This window comes from Saccopteryx leptura, chromosome 1 (genome assembly GCF_036850995.1).
Source record: "Saccopteryx leptura isolate mSacLep1 chromosome 1, mSacLep1_pri_phased_curated, whole genome shotgun sequence".
Taxonomy (NCBI): domain Eukaryota; kingdom Metazoa; phylum Chordata; class Mammalia; order Chiroptera; family Emballonuridae; genus Saccopteryx; species Saccopteryx leptura.
The window spans coordinates 304,806,208-304,824,576 of record NC_089503.1 but is presented as its reverse complement, the minus strand read 5'-3'; the positions used below and the strand labels follow the sequence as shown (position 1 = coordinate 304,824,576).

Genomic DNA, 18,369 nt, shown 5'->3' with positions numbered 1-18,369 from the left:
GAGCAAAGATGGCCCGGGCGCTGGGGATGGCTCCTTGGCCTCTGCCCCAGGCGCTAGAGTGGCTCTGGTCTCGACAGAGCGAGGCCCCGGAGGGGCAGAGCATCGCCCCCTGGTGGGCAGAGCGTCGCCCCTGGTGGGCATGCTGGGTGGATCCCGGTCGGGCGCATGCGGGAGTCTGTCTGACTGTCTCTCCCCGTTTCCAGCTTCAGAAAAATAAAAAAATAAAAAAAAGATTGACACTGAGGCTAAGTTACAGGCACGTTTATTATTCTCTGGAACACCAAGATCATCCCTTCTCAGGCAGTGTCACAGGAGAGGCCAACCCTCAGGAGGCAGCTACACTGCCACCTGAAGCAGGCCCATGGGGCGGCAGTGTCATGGGCGGCAGGAACAGTGCCTTCAGCTTCCCGGACAGGCTGGCAATCTCAGGATCCTGGGCTTCGTAAGACTTGACCAAGCGGGCAAACTTAAGTACACCTGCAAGGGAGATCTGAGCGTCAACCCACATCCTCAGAGAGTGGAGATGCCCAAGACAAGGAGGGGGCAACCTAAACATAAGTTACTGGCTGTTCCTCTCAGGCCAGGTAGCCAGCTAGCTGTCTGCAAAACCAGGCACAGGCAAGGCCTCTGCCCTGTGGGGTCTGGATCGACCACTTCCTGGTCTACATTGGGCACAACTAGATGGAATGCAGTGAATGGAAATAAAATAGTGTGCTTCTATCAGGTAAACAATTTCAGCAATTTAGTCAATGGAACTCAAAGTATGAGCACCCACAAGATCTCACATCTAAACAACACACGAGATAGCCTAACTTGTGGTGGCGCAGTGGATAAAGCGTCAACCTGGAATGCTGAGGTCGCCGGTTCGAGACCCTGGGCTTGCCTGGTCAAGGCACATATGGGAGTTGATGCTTCCAGCTCCTCCCCCCTTCTCTCTCTCTGTCTCTTTCCCTCTGTCTCCCTCTCTCTCTCCTCTCTAAAAATGAATAAATAAAAAAAAAAAAAATAAACAACACAGGAGGGCAATGGGCCAACTACCCTAATCAGTAAATACTTTTGGGGTACACCACGATTTCATCAAAGAAACTGAACTTTCAACCCTCAAACAGAAATTAGTGGAAACACCTTGGATCCGCTGCAGAAGCCTTCTGTCATTGCAGACATCCCACTAAAAGTTTTCAGAATGGAGTTCGGGTCCAGCTCTGCTGTGACCTCTGGCACTTATGGTTACTACAAGAGTCTGTTTCCTCATCTTAAAATGAAATGATAGTATAATTAGTAGTAACTACAAAATGCACTTAGGACTTCACCTGGCACAGTTCAGAGAAGACCCCAGCTCTCAGTGCCAATATTGTTAGTCAGATTGTGGCTGCCGCGGTGTGGCAAGAATGGAGACGACAGTTCAGGGACCCAACAGATCCAACACCTTTTCTCCCAGACCCGACCCACTCCACCCCACCCCCTCACGTCCTCGTCCAACCCACCTTCCCCATCGCAGCTGAAGCCATAGGCTTTGATAACCTCTTGCTGAATCTGTGTGGCCACGGGCAGCACGAATTGCAGCATCTTGCCCATGTCGTTGCACGCGTTGTCCCGAGCCTCATCCATGCGTACGGCGTTCTCCGGGGCGGAGAACGCCTGGATCACCTCAGCCAGGACCACTGTGTGGCAGATGCGACCCAGGATGTCGTCCCGGGGTAGACATCGCAGCATGGCCATGAGGCCCAGCCGACAGTACAGGGAAGAGGGCAGGGAATTAGTGGACTGAAGCCATGCTAACCCGGTAACACGGCCCCGAATCCCTCGCTCCAGGGTACCCCCGTTTCCCCGTATGCCGTTTCCCGGCGATGCAAGAACATCTCTCGTTGTTATCCTCCCCCGGCCGGCAGCCCACCCGGTGGCTAGGATGCTCCTCACCCTTGGCCTGTTCGGCGCTCAGGGCCGCAGGTTGGGCCGAGGCGGACGCCATACTGCAACGAAAGTTGCACGTACAGCAGAACCAAGGAAATGCTCAGAAGAAACCTCTCCGAGTTCGCCTCTCTAGAACGGCGGGGGCGGGAAGGGAGGACCGCATCAGCGGTAGCCGGAAGTTTTCCCAGTGTAATGCGAACCATTCCACTGCGAACTTCCCATAAGTTAGAATAGTCAAACATAAAATACCCTCAAAAATAAAAAAAACAGTAGCAATAGCTAGCCGTTTACTCAAAAATAGTGTCTTTTGTTAAGCATAACCGGAATAAAGAAGGGGCCTTCCGGCAAACGCCGGAAGACCTACTAGACAAATTCAAAAAGAGCTGTAAGCACTACAGGAAGTGGCCTGGAGAGAACATGGCATATCCATGAACTCCAACATTGGTGAGGGTGAGCTCAGAGGCAACTTTTCTAATTCTTACCGCTGTATAAGCAACAAGGTATATTGTAACTTTCACAAGGAAAAACAGTATTCTAAGGAACCGACTTATATCATTTATTTCTATAGTCTGTAAACGCTTGATACGGGTTTATGCAAATAAGGCCACTGCTGATTGGCTGAGAGAAACCAGCCACACCCTTCAGTTTTAAAGAGTGATTCGCAGCAATAAAAGCTCCGAACGGAAACAGCGCTCGCCCTTTTCTAAAAGGGCCTTGTATAGGACTGTGTGCTGCAGCGTAATGTTCTATAATTTCTCTCTTCTTAGCGGTTCAAATTGTCACCTACTCTCTTCTCAAACCATAGGGTAGACTCCTGGAGTCTAATGCTGTAATTTGTTGAAACCACGGCTCCTGCCTCTGCTTCATACCCGTGTCTCGAACGATTCCACGAAAAAAACTTAGATCGGTGGCTCCTGTCAGGCCAGTAGGAGAAACGCCTCCGAAGTTTTACTTCCTAGATCTAACCTTGGCAGAGGCGTGCCTGCCCCAGCGTCCTGACTTCTCAGCCACGAGAGGAAGGGGGCTACCTCTGGAGGTACCCTGTCCAACTTCCAAGTGTACAGGTTCCCTCCACCCAGCTCCTTCACAAGGCCCTTCCTAAATTCCCAGCGGCTCTCTCTCAAGGCCCCGAGGCGCAGAGACCCCACCCACATTGCCCGCAAATAACGAGTCACAGCCACCTTCCCGGGGAATCGTGAGGATATTTTGTTTGGTTGGTTTTGGTTGGGATGTTTTTAAAGAGCGTCATATAGATATTTATATATATAAATTATTAATGTGGGGCAGGGCAAGGGGCATACATCGCAGAGGGGGGCGCGCACACAGGGACTGGGGAGGGGCAGGGGCGGCACACAATGCTACGCAAAAACAGCCACATCTAACAGATGAAATAATCACACCAAAGGGGTGGGGGGAGGGGCGGTGGCCACAGGCCTTGGGCATGGGCGAGGAAGAAAGCAGGGGGACAAGGAAGAGGGACCTGGTCCAAGATACTGTGCGCTTTCTGCCCCACCACCTCCCCACCTCTGCACACCACAGGAGCCTTGGTTTTCCATGTCCCCACCCCCTCCCTCCCTTCCTTCCTCTGTCCAGCTGCTGAGGCCCTGCAACTGAGCAGCACCGCTCCTCGCTCTGGGTGGTAGGACAGGAGGGAGACCTCCAAGGTCCAGATGCACGCTCTGGCTATGGGTGCTCTCTTGATTGCAGGTTTACAGCGGCTTGTCACTTTCTTTTTTCAGGTGACTGAAGGGAGAAAGAGTGCAGAACAGAGATGAGACACTGAGGTCTAACCTGACCTGACCCATCTCACAGATGGTGGAGGAGGGGGTCCCTTCCCCAGGAGCCTAGCACCCAGTTATACCATGCCCACACCACATCTCAGGCTTACATCCTCTTAGTACTGGCATAGGGGTGCCTGGTAGTACCTGTAGTAGTCCTCCTGGGCGGGTAGCGGCACACTGTGCAATGGGTGATGGGCATGCAGCCACTGCTGCTGCTCTAGCGCCAAGCGCTGCAGCTCTGCAGACTGCGCGTGCATGGCCTGCAGCTGGTGAGCTGCTGACATCGGGGCAGAGAGGGAAGCTGGCAGGTCCCGGTAAGGAGCAGCTGTGGGCAGGAAGGGCAAGGGGCACATGACTGATGTATTGATGACCTACTCTGAGCCAGGAGATAGTCAACCACTTTACATATGGAGGAAATTGAAATTTAAAAAGTTAGGTAACAGGCAAGTCCTACAAAATGCCAATGGTGGAGTTAGGATTCAAACTTCTTAGCCTGGCACTAAAACCTATGCTTCCCTTGGGCAGGGCCCTAGACATCCTACTCCCATTCCTAACTCCTCTGGGCACCTCCTCACCCCTCCCCAAGCCCAACTAGGCCAATCCTACCACCCAAATTCCTCCTTTCTGCCCTTCTCTCATTAGACTTTCCCCACCCACAACCTCCATCCTTACCAAAGAGCTGGTGACGAAGAACTTCGTTCTCGTGCAGAGGGTGAGGAAGAAGGGGGTTGGGGAGGGTTCCAGCTGGGTAGGGTATCCGGGTAAGGTGAGACCCTGAGGCCAAGGGATCAATGAGAGGGTGCACCGAGGCAGAGGCTGGAGGGTAGAGAAGAGTAAGGTGTCACCAGAGGGCAGGTTTGGGGAAAACCATGCATGTAGGTGAAGAGATCCAAGTCTGAGAAAAGAAGAGGGAAAATCAAACACAGGGAGCTCCAGTGTGGAATGAGTTGTCAGAGGGGTCTGAGGAAAAGGAAAGAGGGAAGAGTGGACTCTTTAGAGGAGATGGAAGAGGATACAAAATTTAGAAGATGAGACAGGAAGAAAACAGAGGTTAAGAGAGAAAGCTCAAGGGAGACTGGAAGGAACATGACTATAAGGCTAGATTGAGCAATAAGAAATATAGTGAAGGGATAGTAAGTAAAACTCATTATCACCTATGATGACCACAACCACAGCTACAGGCTCTTTCTGAAAAGGCACAGGGATGGGGAGGAGCATAAAAGACCTCCAACTGGTAGGAGAGAAGATGGCAAGAAGCCACAATAGAGCTGAATCCAGAGGAGCAAGAAAACAGGTATGTGAGGGGCTGGGGGAAAAGGGTTATAACAATAGAAAAATGGTACTCTTTCAAAGGTTTCCACCTATAAGAGGTGGGATGCTAGACTTTGAAAAGGGTGGGATGTGGGGAACAGTCTTTATGCTAAGGCTAAGGTATGAGGTGACAGGCTGGTTGATGACAGGGAGGAAAAAATCAGGGCAGCACTCAAGAGAGGTTCCTGCCAGATTAGGGAAGTGCTAGCTTGAGGAAGAGAAGAGCCCAATCACTTGCTGGGGGGTAAGGTGGCCCCAGGAGCCAAGGAATAGAAATCTCACCTGCATGGATGGCATCCTGCTGGTGGAGGTGCAGGTGAGAGTGGATGTGGGAGTGCTGGTGGTGATGGGGGGTCACATTGAGCATCTGCAGCCGGGCCAGTGGGTCATTACCCAGGGCTGCTACCCTTTCTGCATGCTGCCTCTCAGCTGCCAGACGCTCTGCGTAAGACATGTCAGGCCGCAGGGCTGGCCCAGCAGCCAGCGCCAGACGTTCTCTCTCCAGAGGCCCCAGGCTCGGATGAAAGGGGAAAGGGTGTAGCCCAGGTGGGCCAGGCTGCAGAGCCAGGCCCCCATGTCGAGGGAAGGGATCCAGGCCTGGCCCAGGAACACCATGTAGGGGTTCCAGCTCACTGGGCTTCACCTCGAAGCCAGGCTTGAGGCGGTCGCGGAGGTCTCGTTCTCGGGCTTCCCGCTCCCTCTCCCGAGCTGCTGGGTCACTGCTGTACAGAGCTGGGACATTGTAACCCAGGAGCCCTGGGTCCACTGCCCCCAGGGGCACGTAGAACGGATGGTTGCGATTGCCAGGAGACATGACGTGGGGCCGAGCATATTCACTGAGAGTGCGCAGAGCTGGAGTGTCAGGACCCAGGTAGGGAGGCACTGTAGCCACAGCACTGCCCGGTTCAAACGGAGGACGATGGGGCACTGGGCCGAGAGATGGGCACTCCACTGGAGCACGGCCCTCCTGAGCCAACTTCTGTGGGGTACAGGGAGAAGAGTCAGAAGAGCAGTTCTGTAAAAAGGTGGCCAGTCCTGAGCTTCTCATTTATCTCAGCAGCTGACAAAACACCTCATTTTATTGGAACTCAGCCTACCAGGCACTACCTCCTTCTCCCTTTGTTGTTTTATTTTTTAAAATTTGTTTTTCTTTTCTTTTTAAATTATTTTTACTTTATTCATTTTAGAGGAGACGGAGAGAGTGGGGAGGGGGAGGAGCAGGAAGCATCAAGTCCTATATGTGCCTTGACCGGGCAAGCCCAGGGTTTTGAACCGGCGACCTCAGCATTTCAGGTCGACGCTTGATCCACTGCGCACCACAGGTCAGGCTTGTTTCATTTTCTTTACAGCCCCAAAACAGTTTCACCTGCGTTGTCCTTCCTCAATCCAGGTATTCCTCCCGCAGGAAACCTTTGGTCTCCATTTCCTAGGATGCAACGTCTCCTCCTCTCCAAGGGGTGGCGCAATAACACTCTCCCGACCCCCGAGCCTCCCTGCGCGGCGCAAAGGGAGGGTCAGAAGGCGAGAGGCGCACGCGGTGACGCACTCACCACGCTCCGTTCCAACTCGCGCTCCTTTTCGCGTTCGCGCTCCTTCTCGCGTTCGCGCTCGCGCTCGCGCTCCTTTTCTTCGCGCGCGCGCTGCTCGGCCTCGCGCCGCACCTTCTCCACCAGGTCGGCCCGCTTCTTGGCCAGCTTGGAGCCCTCCAGTGGCACGAAGTACAAGTCGCTGCGCGCGCACGAGTTGAAGCCACGGTCTAGGTGTTTGTTGAACCTGCCAGGCGCGGAGGCAGCGCGCGCTCAGCCCCTGCGAGGGGCCCCGCAGTGACTCCGGCCCAAAGCCAGCCGCCGCTGGCTGGAAAGGCGGGGTGAGGGTCCGCAGTACTTTAAAAGCATCTAAGTAAAGCAAGCCCCCTCGCTCCGTGCCTCTCTCTCTCCGTTACTCCTTCACAGCTCCCCGCCCCACTCACCTGGCTGACTGACTGGCATGGCTGGGCACGTCTACCACCTTGGGAGGGGGCGAGGGGCTGCGGGCTGTGGGCACCGGGCTCTCGGGGGTCTCATATTCCTCAGCCGGCTCCTGTTTGATCTGCGTGGCGCTCAGGGGCGGGCCTGAGGCAGAGCCGGCAGGTGGTGGTGGCAGGGATGACAGGCCAGAGGGCCCTGCAGGCGGCAGCGGCCCAGACCCCGCCGTGGGCGACCCTGGCTTGAAGGTCCCGGGGCCTGCAGGTGGCGAGGCGCCTCGGTAGCCTGGTGGGGTCCCCGTTCGGAAGGAGGGTGGTGAGCCCGGCTTGTATCCCGGTGGGGTGGCTGTCTTGTAGGGCCCTGGGGATGGGGCTCTCTTCCCATACGGAGGGGGCCCAGGCGGGGAGGCTGTTTTGTAGCCTGCTGGCGAAGAAGCCACTGTGGCAATAACTGTGGAAAGCGTAGCCGAGGAGGTGGTAACGGGAGGCACCGGTGGGAAGGGGTAGGGCGCCCCTTGGGGGCCCTGGGAAGGAGAGGGGTGCGAACATGGGTAGGACCCTTGAGAGGAGGAAGAACAAGAGTTGGAGGAAGAAGCTGGGGGGCCGTTGGGGCCTGCTTGGCTGTAGGACACCTGGCTGTGAGGTGGGGGCAGGTGTGCTGGCCCTGGTGGGTAGGGTCTGAGAGATCCCAGGGAGGGAGACATGGCATACGGGTGTGCATGGTGGGAATTACTGCTCTCCAGGGGGTGGGGATATGCTCCAGGTGGAGGGGGCCCAGAGCTCCCATGATGTTGTTGCTGTTGCTGCTGCTGTTGCTGCTGCTGCTGCTGGTGGTGATGGTGATGTGTTGGGGCTGGTGGGTGAGCGGTGGACTGGCCTCCAGTAGAAGGAGGGAAGGGGCCTGGATGGGCATTGTTGTTGGCTAAGAGGCGGCCATAGGGAGGAGGTGGTGGGGGACCCTGGCTCCACACAGCCTGGGATGGGAGAGAAGGCTGAGTATACTTGGGTGGCTGATTAGAGACAGAGAGGCTTGTAGGGGGAGGGAAGGAGTGGGGATAACTGGGCAGTGCCTGGGAAGCTGGGTACTGGGAGGCAGAGGAAGATGAGGAACTGGAAGAAGAGGCTGCTGCAGAGTTACTACTAGAGGATGAATAAGGATACCTCATTGGCGGGGCTGGGGCAGAAGAAGAGGAAGCAGGGGGCAGAGGGTGGGGTGAGGGAGCAAGAGTGGGGCCCTTCTCTGGGCCAGGAGGAAGTCCAGCCATACCCTGCCCTATGCCGTGGGGAGAGGGCAGATGCCCAGGTAGTGGCTGGGCCCCCAGACCAGGAGGAGAGGCTGATGCATTGTTAAGGGGTCTCAGAGCAGGTGGGGGAGGTAAGTTTGGTGTCACATGGGGGAAGGTGGCCGGTGGAGCAGAGGATAGGTTTCCACCACCCACTGGAGTGTTAGGCGGCTTTGTTGGGGGAGCACCACCAGCCCCAGAGCTTGATATTGAAATGGGGGTAGTGGGTGGGGGGTGCTGCTTACCCCCACTTGGGGCCCCCACTGAAGAGGCAGCTCCTCCCCCCTTAGGACCCATTGGGGGTCCAGACAAAACTCCTCCACTAGCACCCCCAGGGTAGAGCTGTGGGTGAGGGGGAGGGGCCCCAGGAGGAGCCTGGAACATCCGAGATGTGGGAGGCTCCATGGGAGCATGATATCCAGTGGGTGTCACAGGATGGGTTTCAAAACCAGGCTCTGGCTGTCGGGGGTTGCTGTCTGATGGTGGAGGGGAGGGAGGAAAGAGTGGAGGTGGGTGGTAGGGACGGGCTGGGCCCTGGGACAGGCCAGAAGATGAGTCGGAGTCATTCTCCACACTCCCAGGGCTGTAGATGCTGGGGGACGTGCTTCGGTTATCCTGGTCTATATCCCTCGGGTCACTGCTTCCATCATCATTGAGGCTCCGCCCATCTAAGCTGTCCAGATCCGAGGGGGACTGTGGTCGAGGGAGCTCCTGCTGCAGAGAAGAGAGGGCCATCTGCCCCTTTTCCTTTCTTTTCTTGCCTTCCCTAGATTTGGGGCCTCCCTTGCACAAAATCATTTCCTCCTCACAGCACACCATTGTGCCACAATGTGATGAATACCCTTACTCAAGCCCACTTCCCTACCATCTTTGGTTCCATTACTCTTTTTATATTCTCAGCTGCTCCCTAGCAGCTGGTCTTGTTTCCCTCTTTGTAAAACTCTATTCCTTCTTCAAGTGTCTGTCTTAAGCACTTTCTCCCTATTCTCAGCTGAACTCAAATCCCTGTCCACCAGCTTATATCCACTCTCGTCTCAACTCCTTTACCCCTTTAACATCCCAGAAACCCTTGGTTCTTTAAAAAAACACTTCTGCATTTTCCTTACAATTATCTATTTCTTCCACCAAGACTTCTCACCCTTAATCTCCCTCCCAGCCCATTCCTGAAAATCAGGACCTAGAAAAGGAAAGGTTAGGCTCCTCCACACTCTTCTAGTCCCCTTTGGCCCTGTCTGGTCATCTAATGGTCTAACTGATACATTATAGACAGGGCCAATTTAATAAGCACTAGGATATAACTTTTCTCTTATATCCCAGGTGAGATTAAAGTAAGAATCCTAAATGAAAGAAGGCATGGGGGAAAGAATAGTGAGAAGGTGGGTCAGGATGACTGCAAGGGTCTCTCACCTCAGTTTTGGGTTTTTTTGGTGCGTTGGTCTCCTCACTTTCACTCTCTGAGATCTCCTCACTCCGGCCTTGCTTGCTGACCTTTGGGGTGGAGGCTTCCTCTACTCGTGCCTTCTGTTAGACAGAAAGAGAACATTACTGTCTTATACCGCCCAAGCCTCCACCATAACCCTCTGCTAGACAGGAAATTCCCCCACAACACACACACATACACCCTCAGGCCCAGTGCCTGGGCATCCTGTGGGAGGACCTTAGGATAAAATACCTTGGCTGTCTGCCTAGCCTTCTCAGCTTTGCCATCACTACTGGACGTGCTGACCCCTCCAGGGGAGGCCCGGCCCCTCGATCTCAGTTCTTCCCGGGGCCCAGGGGCCTCTTTCTTCCGTCCACTCCTCATTGACATCTGAGAGAGAAGAAAGGGAACAGTAAAAAGGTTTTTTACATTATACCTAACTTTAGAATGTGCCTTATTTCTATCCTTTCTCTCCAGACCCTTCCCCCTAGCTTCTCTGCCCCTAATCTTTCATGTCTCTAATTTAAGCTGTCACTCACTGAGTCTTTATTCTGTCGTGTCTTCATTCTTCAGGCTGTGGAGACCCCATTCTCCTCTGCCTGGGCAGCTGAATGTAGAAACTTCTCTGCTTCACCCCCAAGTTCCCCACAGCTGTGGCCTGGGAAGCAGAAAGCAGGATCTCTAAGTTTCCAGCGTAGACACCTGGAACTAGCACGATCTTTTTTCAGTGAAGCCTGTGAGAAAATGACAATCAAAGTCACCAAATCAGGGAACAGAATCTGAAGGGGATACCACTATCCTTGTCAAGGGGCTCAGCAAGTGTCCCAGTCCTAGGCCTTTTGTTCAGGAGGTACAGGCCCCATAACACATTGCTGGCCTTGCCTCATGGGCTGCCCAGGTATTTACAAGTGAAGGAGCATCTCCTCACATCATCTCTTTCATCTCTGGGGAAGGCAATAAACTCAGATATAGCTATGAGCCCCAATTCAGGAGCTAATACTATTTTACCCTTCATGATCCCTAAGAAATATCTGTGCACACATGAATTCCACAGAGCTTTACAAAGAAAGGAGCATAAAGAAACATAACTAAAGTATTCATTTATTTATTTTTTTGATATTTTTTAAGATTTTTATTTATTCATTTTAGAGAGAGGAGACAGAGAGAGAGAGACAAGAGACAGAGAGAGAGAGAGACAGAGAGAGAAGGGAGGGAGGAGCAGAAAGCATCAACTCCCATATGTGCCTTGACCAGGGAAGCCCAGGGTTTCGAACCAACGACCTCAGTGTTCTAGGTCGACGCTTTTACCCACTGCGCCACTGTACAGGTCAGGCCTATTCATTTATTTATTAAGTATCTTCTCTATGTCAAGCCCTTACATATACAATTTAATATTTATAATCAACTCTGAGAAGTGTTCTTATTATTCCCATTGTATAGGTGAGGAAACTTACACTCAAAGATTGTGATTCTGACTTGCCAACTTCATGTGATAAATATACAATGAAGAACCAGTGACAGCATCAGAATCAAGCCCATCTAGGATCCCGTAGAGCCTCTAAACACCCTCTTTAGTGATTGGCTTCCCAAAGCTAGAAGAAAAGGCAGCTTTCACTTTACCAACCAAATCAGTAAATATCAATAAGGACCCAAGACAAATTTACAAATCTGTGAGCCTATCCTCCCACTTGGCTGAGATGGGGACACACACCTCACCACAGCCTATCTATATCTACATCTGTATCTATAGTCAGCTTTTTTCATTTGCACTAATTTGTATTTCTTTCCATACTACTGGCCATCTGATCTTTTGAGAGCAAAGATGTTATCTTGTTACTGTTTTCTTCCTTTCTATATCCCACACTGATGTCATATATATATGAGTGTTTTTGTTCTTGTTCTTGACCTTTAAACTTTGTAGGCCTGACCTGTGGTGGCCCAGTGGATAAAGCGTCGACCTGGAAATGCTGAGGTTGCCGGTTCGAAACCCTGGGCTTGCCTGGTCAAGGCACATATGGGAGTTGATGCTTCCAGCTCCTCCCCCCTCCTCTCTCTCTGTCTCTCTCTCCTCTCTCTCCCTCTCTCTCTCCTCTCTAAAGATGAATAAATAAAATTAAAAAAAAAAAGAATTTACTTAGAGTCACAAAATAGCTGGAACAGAGCATCAGGTCTTCTGAACTTACAACTGATGCTCTGTCCAGTAAACCAGCCATTTTTCTTTTTCTTTTTCTTTTTTTAGCTAGAGAGACAAAGAGAGGGACGGATAGGAAGGGACAGAGAGGAGAAGCATCAATTCATAGTTGCATCACTTTAATTGTTCTTTGATTACTTTCTCATACATGCCTTGACCAGGGGGCTCCAGTTGAGCCAGTGATTCTTTGCTCAAGCCAGTGACCTTTGCACTCAAGCCAGTGACCATGGGGTCATACCTCTGATCCCACACTCAAGCCAGCGACCCCATGCTCAAGCCAGATGAGCCTGTGGCTCAAGCTGACAACCTTGGGGTTTTGAAACTGAATCCTCAGCATCCCAGGTCAATGCTCTATCCACTGATCAGGCTAGCCATTTTTTTTTTTTTTTTTTACAGAGACAGAGAGAGGGATAGACAGGGACAGACAGACAGGAACGGAGAGAGATGAGAAGCATCAAGATGAGAGATGTCGCATTGCGACACCTTAGTTGTTCATTGATTGCTTTCTCATGTGTGCCTTGCCTGCAGGCCTTCAGCAGACCGAGTAACCCCTTGCTCGAGCCAGCGACCTTGGGTCCAAGCTGGTGAGCTTTTGCTCAAACCAGATGAGCCCAAGCTCAAGCTGGAGACCTCGGGGTCTCGAATCTGGGTCCTCAGCATCCCAGTCCAACGCTCTATCCACTGTGCCACCGCCTGGTCAGGCGAAGCTAGCCATTTTTCAACTACAGCTATTACCACATTTCTTCTGTTCTGCACATTAATTTTAAAATACCATCAACCCCCAAAATCCAAAGAACAAAACCCAAATAACAAAAGGGGAAAACATCTTAATAAAAGCACAACTATGACTATTGTGATTGGTGTATCTTAGACTGCCAGCCCCTCAAGAGAAGAGTGCCTACCTCTCCTCTCCATTTCCGAACCTGCTCACCAAGTCAGTCAGAGCTAGGGAGTCCAAAAGGTCAGAAATGTAGGAATGTACCTGAGCAATCCTACTGTGCCCCTCCCCCTCTCAACTTTTAAAATCAGCAGAAATCTGCTAAAACAAGCAATAAGTAGCTTTGAAGGATAAAAGCAGTCATAAAAAGGTAGGTAACCCTGGAGTAAGGAGGGGCAGGAGGAGAGAAGTTAGAGTTGTATTTATGTGTCTGAACCAGGGGCATGATTTAGCACCAAGGTAAACTACACTTCATCTTGCACTAGTAGCCAGTCTCTGTAACTAATGTTTACAGAGCACCTACCATGTATCTGGCAACACACTAAACTCATTCACCTTCATTGCCTCACTACAAAAGGAAAAAAAAAAAAAAAGACCAGATTGGGGAATTGGAAAAGTGAGGAAATAGGAAGAGTCTCTAAGTAAGGACAGAAAACAAAATTAAGGGAGAACTGTGAGAAGAATATCAGGAAATACAATAGAGGTACAAGGCTTTTTGAATTTCAGGATTATTGGCCCAGCCCCCATCATCATTCCGGATCTGCCAGACTAACAAACCAGTCTACAGTAACTCCTTGATAACAATGCAGCCCAGACCAGCAGATAACACACTAGCCTAAACCTTTCAAGAATCCATGATTGTAGGAGGGGCCTCAGAAATCATCTTATCTATAATCCCCTCATTAATATGAAGCCAAGGCTCAAAGAAACAGAATCGACTTGCCCAAGGTCACAGAAGTAGACCCAGGTCTCCTGGCTCCACTTCAAGAGTATTTCCACTCCACCAAGCTGTTGCACAGCCCCTCTCCCCTGGGCTACCCTCACCTGAGATGAAGGTGGAAACCCAGCCATTCCTACAAGGTCAGGGGAATAGGTCAAAGGTTAGCTGAGGGAAAGGGTCACTGTGTCAAAAGAGAAAAGGGTTGATTAGGGAAGGGAGACTCAAGTTTAAGAAAATGGAAGAATATCAGTGCAAAGAAGCAAAGAGACTATCCAAAAAGCCCCTAATAAGAGACAGAGTCATAAAAAACTACCAAAAGATGGTATAACAGCATTTCTGTGCTCCTACCATGCTAGGAGGAGGGACTTGGAGGAATACCCTGACTGTCAAGTAACATAACTACCTGTGTCCTACAGACTGCTAGATGGAAGAGGATGGACCTTCCCCCAAACCCCTTCCAAAAACATTTTCTAGAACCCAGACAACAGTCCCAAGGACACAGCCAAAGGCTGAGGTCCAATCAACATTCTGAACCCCCACCTATTGAACATCCCACTGGGTCACTGCCATAGCAGCAAAATGGCAGACCTGCCCCTCAAGAGTCCATCCCAGGGGTCCATCTGCCAGCCACTCCCCCTCCAGTTGCCAAAGCAACTCCTGCTCTCCTATGGTACCCTCAGTGAAGAGAGCTTAAAGGTACCTACCCCAGTAGAAATAAGCACATGCACAAAGGGAAATCTTGGAACTCAAAATAGTAATGAAGACCCCACCCTTCAAGAAACCACAGATAGAGAAGCACAGGGATGCTCTAGGGATTTGAAGATGGAGGTAACAACTTGTCTGGAGTGCCTACAAGATGGCCCAGTTCTCTTCTGTTTCCACCCTCCTGGAAACCTTTTCTCCCTAACTCTCTGGTCCGTGTTCCTCCCTCCATTAGTTTTAGGATGACCCACACTACTGGGCCCCAGTGTGCCCCTCTCTAAGAAGTAACTAGGTCTGAAATTGGGGATGATGGAAGGAGACCAGAGGGGACCCGGAGTAGGGGAAAGAAAACTGAATCACAAAGGCATTGCCTTCCCAATTCCACCCGGGCAACACCTCTAGGTCTTCTCAAAGGTGGACCCCTCCTTGGACCTGTCCCCAGGTTCCATTCCCCTCCCTCATCAGCTACAATCCGTCTTTCTACCTACCACACCCCTTCCCATTTCCCTCCCACACCTATCACCCCCAACCCGGGGCTCTGAAATCCGGGTTGTGGGGCTTTGGGGCTTTTCCTGGAGACCTTATGCCCCACCTCGCTGCCATCTCTCCATTCCTTCTTGCCTTCGCCCCAAAGCCCTCTCACGAGCATCCCTCGTTTTGCCACCCCCGGCAACCCTCTTTTGCCCCATCAGCCCTCCTACTGAGACCCTCCCACCTCCCCACACCTGTCCGATCCTCCGGGTGCCCTGGCCCCCTTCCTTCCTCGGGGGGCAGCCCCACTCCGAGCCCCAGCCTCAGGCCCGGCAGTGCCCGCAGTGGGGGGACCAGATCGGGAAAATAACAAATGGAGGCAGCGGCGGCGGGAGGGGGAACTGGGAGGGGTGGGGGTGGGGAGCCGCGGGCCCGAACCCGGGCGTGCCCAAGGCCCGGACGGCGGTAGCTCTTACCTGGTTGTAGCTCGGGACGGCTGGCTGACTCCGAGCGGGATTCCGAGCTCCCGCGCCTCCGGGGGGCGGCGGCGGCCGCTCCCCCGCCCCCCTCTCCTTTTCCCGCTTCAGTCGCCGCCGCGACGGCGGCGGCGGCGGCCCCGACCCTCTCGGAGGGCGGCCCCCATCACCCTACTTTCCCCCCACCTGGTCCCGATCGCTCGCTAGCCCCCAGAGCAAATCCCGATCTCAGCTCTCGCTCAGCCCCTCCCCAGGCCCGCCGCCTCCCCCCGGCCGCCCGGAATGCCTGGGCCGCGCCACCCGCCCCCGCCGCTCCGCTCGCCCCCACGGCCCGGCCGGCCCTCCGCGCCGCTCTGCCCTGTGCCTCCGCCTGCCGCCCGCGCCCGCGCCGCGCGGCCCGCACTCGCGCTACCCCTGGCCGCCTAGGAGGCCTCGCCCGCAGCCCCCACCCTTCCCGGGCGGCCGTCCCCCTAGCCCCCTCCTATCCCCTCCCCGAGGCCAGCGGTTCCCCCCCCCTCCGAGTGGGTCCTGGCCCTTGGCCCCCGCCCGACGCGGGGCTGCGGGCGGGCTAGGCGGTGCGTCCGGCGACTCGCACAGGAAAGCGGCCGGCGAAGGGAGGGAGCTTGGGAGAGGGGGATGGGAGAAGGGAGGAAGAGGGAGAAGGAGGGAGCGCGGAGGAACCGGGAGAGAGGGGCCAGAAGGGAGAAGCGAGGGAGGGAGCGCCAGGCAAGCTGTGAGGGGGAGGGAGGAGAGAAAGGGGGAGGCGCTGTGCGAGTTGGCTGAGACCGAGGCCTAAGGGGCCTGGGGCGCGGGGAGGGGTTCGCCGAGGCGGAATGTGGGGAGCCCGCGGGCCTGGCACCGGAGAGAGCTAGGTAGGGAGGGGCTGTGGGTTTTAAGGGTAGATATGGAGGAGGCAGAAGTTGGGGGCAAAGGGGTCTGTGACAGAAGTGGGGTGGGAGGTTGTAGGTATGAGACAGATTGGGGTAATGGGGTGAGATTGGAAAAATGGAGCTACATGGGGGCTTTAGGGGGCAATGAAGTGTGTGACAAGAAGAGATGAAGGCAGTTTGGGGTGACAGCGTCTGCAGCAGACATGTAGGGGGAAGGCTGGGAAGGCAGCTAGATGAGAGAATGGGATGGAAGTTTGGGGTCCTAAGGAGCTGTAGAAATTGAAAAAATGGAGACATCTAGGAGGATGGGATTTCTGAAAGTAGAGTTTGGGGGTGACTGGTGTTGGGGAAGCATAGGAAATAACAATTCTGCGTTGATGAGGGTAAGCTGGAGAGAAGTTCAGAGATGTCAGAGAGATGTTGGTGAGAGAAAGTGTAAGGAACCTTAATAAGGGATGACAGGTGAGGCCAGCAGCATTTTCTAGGGGGGACTGGGGTTCTGGGTAGGTAGATTGGAGGACACAGGATGGCTGGGTCCTTGGGGGGTTTCCAGGAGAGCTGAGGAAGATTTTGATTGGCAACACTAGGTAGATAGAGTAGAGTGGGTGTGGAGGGGGGTTGAGGGTGGATAAAGAAGATTGGAAGGAAATGTAGGCTAAACAAAGCCTTTGGTGGCAATATGGAAGAAGGAAGGTCAGTGATGCAGAAGGCAGGAGAGTAGAAGGGAAAACAGAAGAAGGAAATGATAGAAATGGGGCAGAGCAAGATCCAGTGCAGGAAAGAGACTAATTTATAGGAGTGGGACACCACCCTCAGGCCCTCTGTCCGATGGTGTCTCCATTGAAGTCATCCCTGATGGTACTTTGGGCCCCAGGGAAGGGGTGAAGTGGGGATTAGGCTCAAAGCAGAGCCAAATCCCTAGGTGCCCTGGTTCCCCAACTCCAATCATTTAATGTAGAGACAATCCCCCCCCCCCCCCCCCCCACACACACACAGGCTCCCTCCACTGCTCTCCAGGAAGCTCCTGATATTGTTAGTCTGCCAGCCATTCCTAGTCTTCAGCCTTGAAGCCCGCACCCCCACCAGTCCACCACCAGTGTCTTCTGGGCTGGCTTTCTGGGCCCCATCAAGCAGCAACATCTCCTAGGTCCTAGGACAAAGGACGCCAAGACACTGGTTGGTTTTTGGCAGCTGAGATTGGGGAAGGCCAGAGAATAGGAGGGAGGCAGGCTGGGAAACAGGAAGAGCTGGAGCTGGAATATGGATTGGAAGCCCTCCATAGCTCTCCAGATTTGGGGTGGAGTTAGGGTATGTGTGAGGCCAGGATAGCTAGAGGCCAAGTGTGGGCCCTAAATGGTAGGATCCCACTAGCCTTCTGGGGAGGAAGGAGGTTGGCTCTGTAGCAACTTGGTAGATTTTGCCTCATATTTCCTTGGGCCAGACTCAGCCAAGTTCTAGGATTATACAAAAGCTCTAAAAGGATTCTAAAGCACTGGAGACCCTGAAGAGACCCTTTAGTCTCTTAAATTGGTTGTCACTTTTCCACCCCATGCTCACTCACCTTCTTTATCCCTCAGAACCTTTGAGATCAGGCCAGCTCCCTGACTCCCCCTATCTCCCATGCTTTTCCCCCTCCCAGTACCCTAAGATCCTCCTGCTCCTTCTCTCCACCTCCCAACTTTGCTCCAAGACTCCTCCTCCCCTTCCCCCTCCCTCACGCATTTCCTCTTTCACTCTGCACTTCTCAATTTAGCCTCCTGCTGGGCCCTGGTCCAGTCCCTTTCCAACTCCCTTCCAGGCTGGGTTCTTCTCCCTCAGTTTTTGTTTGTTTTTTAAAACCACTAAAGGATGGATTAGGATGATGGAATATCTGAGCCTAAAAAAAAGGCCTAGGTAGGCACAAAAGATGGGGAGAATCAGAAGAAAAGCCAGGGCCTACCCACTCCAATTCCTCCCCAACCTGAGGGCCAGGCTGACAGTTCAGCTTCAGGAAGCTTCACACACGCACACCATCACCACTACTACCACCCAACACCACTATCCCTCACCCCAGCTCCCTCTCTGGCCCCAGTCCCCCACAACCCACTGGTCTCCAGGCAACGGCACAAAGGGAGGGTGGAGAGAAGGGCCTGGGGAGCCCAGGCAGAGCTAGCTGTAACCCAATCCACCCAGTACCTGGGTGGCAGTGGGGAGGGGGGCACGGCTGCCAGAGAAGGTGCCTTAGTAAGGAGGGAGGAAATGTGACTCCAACCAGAATAGGCCTGGTCAGTCCAGGAGTTACTTTAGAAAGATGAATATAATGCACTCCAAAG

The 18,369-nt window shown here is 53.4% G+C and overlaps 2 protein-coding genes and 1 non-coding gene across 5 annotated transcripts; all 3 read right to left on the bottom strand.

Annotated features, from left to right (window-relative positions):
* Positions 1 to 246: 246 nt before the first annotated feature.
* Positions 247 to 2,290, bottom strand: C1H12orf57 (chromosome 1 C12orf57 homolog). The gene is made up of 3 exons (XM_066358206.1): positions 1,918 to 2,290; positions 1,485 to 1,661; positions 247 to 477 (listed from the first exon to the last, which is right to left on the bottom strand). The coding sequence occupies exons 1-3, from the start codon at positions 1,967 to 1,969 to the stop codon at positions 326 to 328; spliced, it is 381 nt and encodes a 126-aa protein (XP_066214303.1). The 5' UTR covers positions 1,970 to 2,290; the 3' UTR covers positions 247 to 325.
* Positions 2,244 to 2,306, bottom strand: LOC136390346 (U7 small nuclear RNA). The gene has a single exon (XR_010748749.1). It is a non-coding gene; the product is annotated as a U7 small nuclear RNA (small nuclear RNA).
* Positions 2,307 to 3,093: 787 nt separating this feature from the next.
* Positions 3,094 to 16,914, bottom strand: ATN1 (atrophin 1). Of its 3 annotated transcripts, none has more exons than XM_066358202.1 (10): positions 15,168 to 16,914; positions 10,209 to 10,403; positions 9,922 to 10,059; positions 9,657 to 9,770; positions 6,973 to 8,960; positions 6,554 to 6,776; positions 5,286 to 5,982; positions 4,365 to 4,508; positions 3,837 to 4,017; positions 3,094 to 3,654 (listed from the first exon to the last, which is right to left on the bottom strand). In XM_066358202.1, the coding sequence occupies exons 2-10, from the start codon at positions 10,233 to 10,235 to the stop codon at positions 3,621 to 3,623; spliced, it is 3,546 nt and encodes a 1,181-aa protein (XP_066214299.1). In that variant the 5' UTR covers positions 10,236 to 10,403; positions 15,168 to 16,914; the 3' UTR covers positions 3,094 to 3,620. The 3 variants fall into 3 exon arrangements, with proteins under 3 accessions (XP_066214299.1, XP_066214288.1, XP_066214294.1); XM_066358191.1 differs by having other exon boundaries at positions 6,973 to 8,963; positions 15,168 to 16,907; XM_066358197.1 differs by having other exon boundaries at positions 6,973 to 8,963; positions 10,209 to 10,327; positions 15,168 to 16,907.
* Between the last annotated feature and the right edge of the window lie 1,455 nt (positions 16,915 to 18,369).